Source organism: Phalaenopsis equestris, unplaced genomic scaffold (genome assembly GCF_001263595.1).
Source record: "Phalaenopsis equestris unplaced genomic scaffold, ASM126359v1 Scaffold209375, whole genome shotgun sequence".
Lineage (NCBI taxonomy): Eukaryota > Viridiplantae > Streptophyta > Magnoliopsida > Asparagales > Orchidaceae > Phalaenopsis > Phalaenopsis equestris.
The window spans coordinates 748,169-756,874 of NW_018228544.1; the positions used below are offsets into that span (position 1 = coordinate 748,169).

Here is an 8,706-nt window from a genome sequence, read left to right on the forward strand (position 1 = left end):
TATATATATATATATATATATGTATTTACATAATGATAAATTGTTTAATATAAAAATTTTTAATGAATTGAATATGGTGAATAATGATACATTGATAAATGAGTTGGGTTAATTAATAAAGATATAATAATAAAATAATGGAAAATTTTTTTGGAAGGGATATTTTTGTAAATAAACGTACTAGAGTATTTGTTGTAGAAGAATTTAAAAAGGAGCTAGTGGTGACAAAGTTGGGCCACTCCCCGCTATGGAAGTCACCCAAGGATTAGGTGACTTGGGCGACCCGGCCTGCAGGGCCAATTTTATTTTTATTATTTTTTATTTAATTAAATTAATAAATGACTGTAGTTATATAGTCATTTTTTAATTTAATTTATTTAAATCTTTTTAAAAAATGGAAATATTTTTAAATAATATTTAAATGTAGTTATCAAAATTTTGATAATGTAAGAACGACAACCTTTTTTTTTATAATTGTAAATTTTATTATTTAATTTGGAAAAAAGTAACGTTTTATTAAATTTTTGAAGCAATTTAAACAATAACATTAAAATATTCCCATTTTTAATATTTTCCTATAAAAAATAAAATAATTAAAAAAAAGATTATTAGTAGCATGGTGTAATATTTTTAAAATATATTTACAATTTTTTTAAATTATTAAAGCAAAATAAAAAGAAAAATAAGTGCATAGTTATGCCTCTATCTCGTCTCTATAACCAACTTTATTGTGGGCGAAGTTATGTCTTTGTGGTCTAGGTTTTTTTTTTTGCAAAATAAAATGTAGAATAAGTAGAAAAAAATTTTAAAAATTTAAAAAATAACTCATACCTTATATTTTATGAATATTGTAAGCACGCAGACTTATTTTGTCGTACTTGATGACAGCAACTACATAGTCTTCCCGTCCACATTTTTATCCATTATATTACGAATACACATTGCTCTTAGTCAACCTGGTCATCTTCTAATTCATGGTGGATTCAACTCTATGATTCCCTCTATTAGACTAGATTATTGTCTTTAGTTGTAGTTAGGGATTGTTTGAAAAACTACTTCATATGTTTGTGCATACTTTTGAGAAATAAAATATGATCCACGCGTTTTGCTCCAACTGCAACAATAGCATGTGGATATGGCACTTGATAAATTATAAGATAATTGTAATCACATTTATAATATTCACTTCCATCAAAATCAACTTAAAATGTTATGCATGAGCTATCATAAAACTTCATACCCATAAGGATTTATGCAAGTTGATTAGGGAAATTGGCATTTTTTTCTTTCGTATTGTTCTAGGAACAAATTTATATTTTCTGGTTAAAAAAATTTATTTTTTATGTTATGATTATTAATAAAAATAGCAAACAAGTAATAACAAATAGCACAAACTAATGCTTGCATAGGCACTGCAAGAGCCTGCCTAAGAACACCATTGAATGAATCATATGCATTAGCAATCATTGTTCTATTAATAGAATCACTGCTATAATATAAATTCAATCATGTGAGATATCATTCTATTAGTTAATCACACGCTTTCATTTTTACATTAAAAAAATCAAACATATGTATCTTAAAATATCTGAATCATATGTATTTTTAGCAGAATACATTTCTATCGCATATCATTTCTCTATTTTTTAATCCCATTTGACGTACAACTTTCTTACAATTCTCCCTTAAATGAAAAAAGCAATCATGATGCACAACCCAATAAAATATCTTTTTGCAACCTTTAATCAAAACAAAATGCTTATCGAACACCATACAAAGATCTTATAGACATCTATTAGTTTTAGTGGAGTCATATAGACTACATAAAAATCACATCCAAGAATCATTTGATTCAGACTAAACAATGACAAATGCTAGTGAGAATGGAATATTTTTAGCATTGATACCAACTGCAGGCAATTAAGAGTGTTCCTCTATGATTTCTAATAAACATATACCATTAAAACTTAATATTGAGCGGCAGTGAGACCAACTTGAAAGAGATGGCCCAAAAATCAAAAATAAACTTGTAAAATGACATTTTTGTGTAAACTCAAGACTATAAATAGTTTTGGGCATTACATTCTTACAGCATCCATAAAATGATATAAACTTCTATATTGCTCTTCTCAACTATCAAAGATTATTAGAATTGTCTTTCTCATTGCATCCCAAATTTTTATATATGAGACTTAAACATTAAATTTAGCTTCAATATACTCAATCATTTCTTAGTTTATATCTATTTGATTATGTACCAAAAGGGATTATAAAATGACAAATAAATATAGAAGTGTACATAATCGAATGACAACATATATGTTGACATGCTATAGCATGTAAATATCATCCACAATGTCATATTACATCATCATCATGATGAACATATATAATCAATAATTTGGATTTATTTAAGTTAATTTCATATACTCAAACATTACTATAAAAAACTATGCATTTATTATAATTTGTAATGCAAACTTGGTTTGAAAGATCATATCAATATAAATCAGAGTAAAATAAATTTAGTGTTCTCTATCTTGTGGTCTAAAGGACCATCAAAATTAACATTTGAATCTTATTTTTTAGCATTTTGGAAAAAAAAAAAAAACAAAATCATTGTTAACTATCATTTGATTAAGCATTTCAACTCCATTAAAAGCAACATCATATAATATATCATGTCCCCTTAACCCATTCAATACATAATATCTAAATTATTTATACTATTGGAATAACTTTCTTTAAATTTTTGGCTAGATAAAATACTCTCGCAATGCATCAGCAGGCAACATGTTATTAATATATATATATATAGTAAACAACTCCTGATCCTCTCCACAGGATGCATGCTCCAAGCTTCGGCACTCGCCCCGTACTTTATTTTCAATACAGACTATCCAAAAAGACTGTAAAAGTTTATAAAAAAATGTCCCAAAAAGGAATCAACCAGCAACAAAGGTTAGCATGGGTTATCTCATGTAACATATAAAATGATGCACTCGATAGGAAGAGAGCGAAGTGACACCTGTAGAAAATGTGTTAATTTAAATCATTAAGCTCCTTTCTATAAAATATAATGCCCTGCAAGAAAAATTTGCCCTAACACACTAATGCACAAGTCTCAAAACTCGATAAAACAGGAACAAGGCACATCAAGTGTACACTAACAAATACACACCAAATAACAATAGTTGTGTATGAAAATCCATAACTATATCCTAAATTTATTTCTAAACAAGTACTACAAGGTGTTGCCTATACATTCATCTATGTCCAAGCCGTGGTGCAAGGAGAAAAGCCTTTCCCAAATGATTTTAATGAAGTCACCAAGCTAGCCCTATTCTAAGCATCTTAATGAACTAATAGTCATTACAACAAGTGACAAATGTTAGCACAGGTCTATGCTTAAATCAATCCTATGAGATATGTAAATAATAGAATAATTTGTACTACTCAATGATCAATGCTCGTTTCCCTATTATTATCACTTGTTATACTAAGGATCATTTGAATACCATCACTGACATGTTGAATCATGAGAAATAAACCTACATGGTGTAACCTAAAATGGGGCCTTACTTAGAGAAGTAAGACACTGCATATACGAACATACACACAAGCAATTTATAAAAAAAACACCATAAAGGGTGTACCTCCAGAGCTAAACCTATCAAAATTAAGACCGGTCAAAATTCTTCAGAAGAGGATAAAATCAAAAATACATTCTAAATGTACAACCAAAGATCTCGTAATCAAAATCAAAATGTCATGAAAATAATAGATAATTCATGCATATAAATGTTGGTCAACATACATGGCATACAGGTGTAAAGAACCACATGCTTATAAATGCATACATACAAAAATCGCCTCTCATATCATCATAAAGAGAGAACCATGATGTCATGAAGTAAAAGGAGGTGGCATCCTAACACCATTGAATGTTATTTATACTTCTCCTATCATTGTGGCGCCAAACTCGTAGGACTAGTTCATAGTGTTGATCTTGGCACTATGAACATTCAATATTTACTAATGATGCCAATTACAAAATTAAAAAATAAACCCCAACACTCTTTGGGATGAGTGAATGCTGAAGAAAGCTCCAAACTTTTAAGAATTCTCGAGCTCCACCTCTGCTTGACCATTATCCACGGATTGTTGCCGCCATCAAACCACTATTGCACCATTGCTGCCGCAAGAGTTGCCTTGTCGTCGCCACTAGATCATCACAACTCGACCACCACCGTTGTCGACGTCACCGCCCCCGGGCAATTGTTGCCCAACATTTATCTTCGTAGGACCACCACTACTCGACCACCACCGTTTTCCAATAGACTATCATCGTCGTTAGACCACCATTGTTGAGCAGTAGTTGCCCCCCACCATCATCGTCGTGTCACCGCTGCCGGACTAACGCTACCAGACCACCATCACCATCGTCGGACCACGTTGCCCAATAAGCATTGCTATTATCGAAGCCATGTTAGTTAGGTCGCCATCAACCCATCACCGTTGTTAGACCATCATCGCCCAGCCACAATTGTTGATGATGCTGACATTTGACTTCTGTCATATGATTCCTATTATTAGTCCTCCATCATAGTAGTCAGGTTGTCGTCACCCTCAAGGTATTTCTCCACGCCCTCAGTGAAAGTCAAATCGGTCGATGACAGACCCCATTTTCACGAAAAATTATTGCATTAGGAGTTTTGATATATTTTTTACATCGGGACTCCAATCAGAACCTGCCACATATACAAACAGACCCGCACATATATATTCTTATTTTGTTTTTATTAAGATGGACATACATATATGAATGACAGACCCTCATTCAGTCTTAAACAATGTAAAACTACACCAATACCCATGATGTAGGGTCTGTTTGGCGCAACTGCAACATCTCAACTTTTCAGATGCACTGCCCTAGAAAGCTGCTGCGGGAAAGCTGACAGCCTGTTCGGTGCAGCTGTGTGAAAACAGCTCTGGAGCAGATATTTCTGGAAAATGATCATGTTGTCCTTTTTTGTTAAATTTGTTCATAAATTTAAATATTAATAAAAAGAGAAAAAAAAAACAAAAAAAAATTAAGAATTTTTGTTGCCAATTTCTAGCTAAGCGGACAGAACAAAAACAAAAATCACTGATGTCATTGATGCCTTAGTGAAGCTACAGATCCACCACAGAGAAGGAGGAAGAAAAATGGCATAAATAGGAAAGAGATAACGAGGAGAAAACATCAGAGCCATGAAAACGCATAACCTTCCTCAGATCCGCAAATACAAGAAGAAAATGGTTCGTCGTACCTGAGATCGATCAATCGAGGGGCTATGAAAGAAGAAGGACAAGGGGATTCGCAAGAGAAGTAGCGGGAAAGCAGCTAGGACAGAGGAGAAATACATAGAGTAAAAAATAAAAATATCGGGACGAAAGCGAAGCCGCGGGACGAAAACGGGCCGCGCCCGCTTTCTCTCCACTTTGCAAATATTATGACGATAATTTTCGCCAAAAATTAACAGCAAATAACCGCGCGATAGGTATAAAGCACTCCCATACCAGCACCTAATCTTTTTTTCCATTTTCACATACCCAAACCTTCTAGCGTTTACTGACTGGCACTCCCCGCCATACGGCATTAAATGTCCTCAACACCCTCCCGTTTTTTCTCAGCCATTAATAATTCATAAACCGTCTCCACTTCCCCGTCTTCCTCTCCCACCAGCAAAAGCCAATAGTCAAATCTCAAGCAACAAAAATGGCCGGAGAAATCCCCCCATCCCAACTGGCGATCGAAACCCCTTTGATCGTCTCATCTCTCAAACCCCACCTACTCCACACCTCCCCATCCTTCCGCCTCCGATCCCCGAGCCTCAACTCCCTCCGCCTCCGCCGCGTTTTCGACATCTTCGACCGCAACGGCGACGGAGAAATCACCTCCGAAGAGCTCTGTCTCGCCCTCGATTGCCTCGGCCTCGGCGTCGATCCCGCCGAACTCTGCTCCTCCATCGCATCTTACATCCCGACCGGCCGTCTCGGCCTCGATTTCGACTCCTTCAATTCAATCCACCGCTCCCTCGGTGACGCCCTATTCAATGCCGATGGAAGCAGGGGAGAGGTGGAGGAGGAGGAGGAGATGAGAGAGGCGTTTAGGGTTTTCGATGAGGATGGGGATGGATTCATTTCAGCGAAAGAGTTGCAGGTGGTGCTCGGGAAGTTGGGTTTGGCTGAAGGGCGAACCCTAGATCGGGTTCAGCTGATGATCGGATCTGTGGACCGGGATAGTGATGGACTGGTGGATTTCTTTGAGTTTAAGACCATGATGAAGACTGTTAATGTGCAGAGCGCTTGATTTTGATCGGACGGTTAATGAGGCATGTCTTCTTCTTTATCTTTTCTGTCTCCTATCCTGCATCTTCTTCTTCTTCTTCTTCTTCTTCTTTTCATGATACAAAGGTTGCTAAATCCTAGACTCGGTGGTGACTAGCTTGGAAGGAATATAGTGTGTTAATGGCAACGTTGTATTTAATAATTTATAATGACCGAGTAAGTTTCTATTAAAAATTAATTGGGAAAATTAAACACAGACCACCCGAAACATTGATATTTATAAATTAAAAATTTTATGAGTCCTTATCGCATGATGTGAGATGATTGTTTAGTTGTATGGTAGAAGAGGTTGAAAAATAAGGAGTGGGTGAAGTTTGATAACTTCAACTGTTTAATTGATGGGGGCAGGTGTATGTCAGGTGTAGGTTAGTTCGATTAACATGATTGGACTAATATATATATATATATCTAAATTGCCAATTTTTTATATTGAAAATCAGTTCGTAGTGAATGGTTTGCTTTTCTTATTATTTTTGTATAGCTATGAATAGGGCTGTCAAAAAAGCTTGTTGTTCGCGAACAACTCGTGTTCGACTCGTTAAGTAGCTCGTGTTAACAAATGAGCCGAACACGAACAAATTTTTGAAGCTCGAATTATAAACGAGCCGAACACGAATAACTCTTTCGATCGTATTCGGATTCGCTTGTGTTCGGCTTGTTTTAGCTCCAAATAAAAAAATTATATAACTATTTATATAACAATATATTATATATATTATTTATATAATAATATATTATATATATTTATGTATAAGTTTAAATCATAACACCTCATGTTGCAATGTGATTAGTGTATTCTTTTGTATATATTTGATTCAGGTTCGATTCCCACGTTTTATAACTATTTTTCTCAATTTAAGTTTAACGAGCCAATTTCGAGCCGAACACGAACACGAATTTTTAAATCGAGTCGAACACGAACACACTATTCAAAAGCCGATTTCGAACACGAGCTATTTCAAGCAAGCCGAACATGAGCCCAGCTTAAGCTTGCGAATTAGTTTTGAATCAAATAATTGGAGTGAAATTAGAGTTTGCAACTTTTTGAAGTAGTAGTTGTGAAGCTGCTACCAGGAGTAACAACTAGAGCTTGTTTGGATAATTCATACGTGATACTGATGTGCAACAGTTAATTCTGAAATAAAGACTAATTTGTCCTTGCAAAATATAGTTGTTAGTGTACAATTTCAAAAATAGTTCAAACAAAACAATAAAAATAAACTTCAAAATATTACAAAAAATTAGGAATCCAAAATATTACGTTGCAAGTCATACATCAATTGACATTAATGAATTACAAAAAATTTGTAATTAAATAAGAGCAAGTAAAATTATTATTATTGTAGTTTTCATGTCTAAATGATCAAGCTGCTGGCAGAATATCTTTTTCAAAGTTACTCTCCAAACATTGTCGCTATTTGGAGTAGACTCCTCACAATCCTCAACTTATCTAAAGAAGTCACAGTCATCAAGCGTCATGTTTCTCGAACGCTTATAAAATTTTCTCCCAAAATTAATTTCTTGCCGAGACGTGCATCCAAAAAATTATAAACCGCGGTGACAATATTAATTCTCAAGCCAATAGAGTTTCTTGAACTTTTATTTTCTTATAATGCATATACTTAAGCTCAAATTGATATTAAAATGAGAAATTAGAAAGAAAAAATAGATATAAAACCTAAAACTATTATAATGTTATTGTTACAATAACAATATTCAGTAAAACGAGAGTAAATTCTCACATCATAGCAAGGCAATAGACCCTAAAAGAAAGTAAGCATATTATTAGCAATACAAGAATATTTAAAAACTTTACCTACAGTTGCTCGATTGGCCATCCAAGTAGGAGCAATCAAAGCATGTCCATAGTTCAATAAAATAAAAACAAGAAAAATTTTATGAATTAAATATGCATTGCATCAACCTACATAGTTTTATCCTACTTAGCAAAAAAAACTAAAAAATACCTCAAAAGTCACTCATAATGTTCAATCAATTTATCAGTTATAGGTATTTGACACATTCACGAAGACATCTGTGATTTGTTCCCTCAACTGAATCATCTCCTGAACACCCTCCCCATCGAGTGTCTTAACACTCAAATCTTTATCCAGTATTGGCCGTCATATATGATGTTTGAATGCTTCTATGATTATGCACATAGGATCCTCGTCTATAACCCTGAAATCCACATATCTCAAGATGGATATTTGCATATGAAATTATGCATAGTTGTTTTTGCTACAACTATTTTGACTTCTTGAATGAATATATTGGCATATCTTGAAATATGACCTTATATATATATATATA

At 33.9% G+C, this 8,706-nt stretch overlaps 1 protein-coding gene across 2 annotated transcripts in view; it reads left to right on the forward strand.

Moving 5' to 3' along the window:
• Positions 1-5,590: 5,590 nt before the first annotated feature.
• LOC110036623 (probable calcium-binding protein CML27) overlaps positions 5,591-8,706 on the forward strand; it is a 9,020-nt gene continuing 5,904 nt past the window's right edge. For both annotated transcript variants that reach the window (XM_020741109.1, XM_020741110.1), the window contains exon 1: positions 5,591-6,377. In XM_020741109.1, the coding sequence (XP_020596768.1) occupies positions 5,762-6,355 (594 nt within the window). In that variant the 5' untranslated portion in view covers positions 5,591-5,761 and the 3' untranslated portion in view covers positions 6,356-6,377. The remainder of the gene's footprint in view (positions 6,378-8,706) is intronic.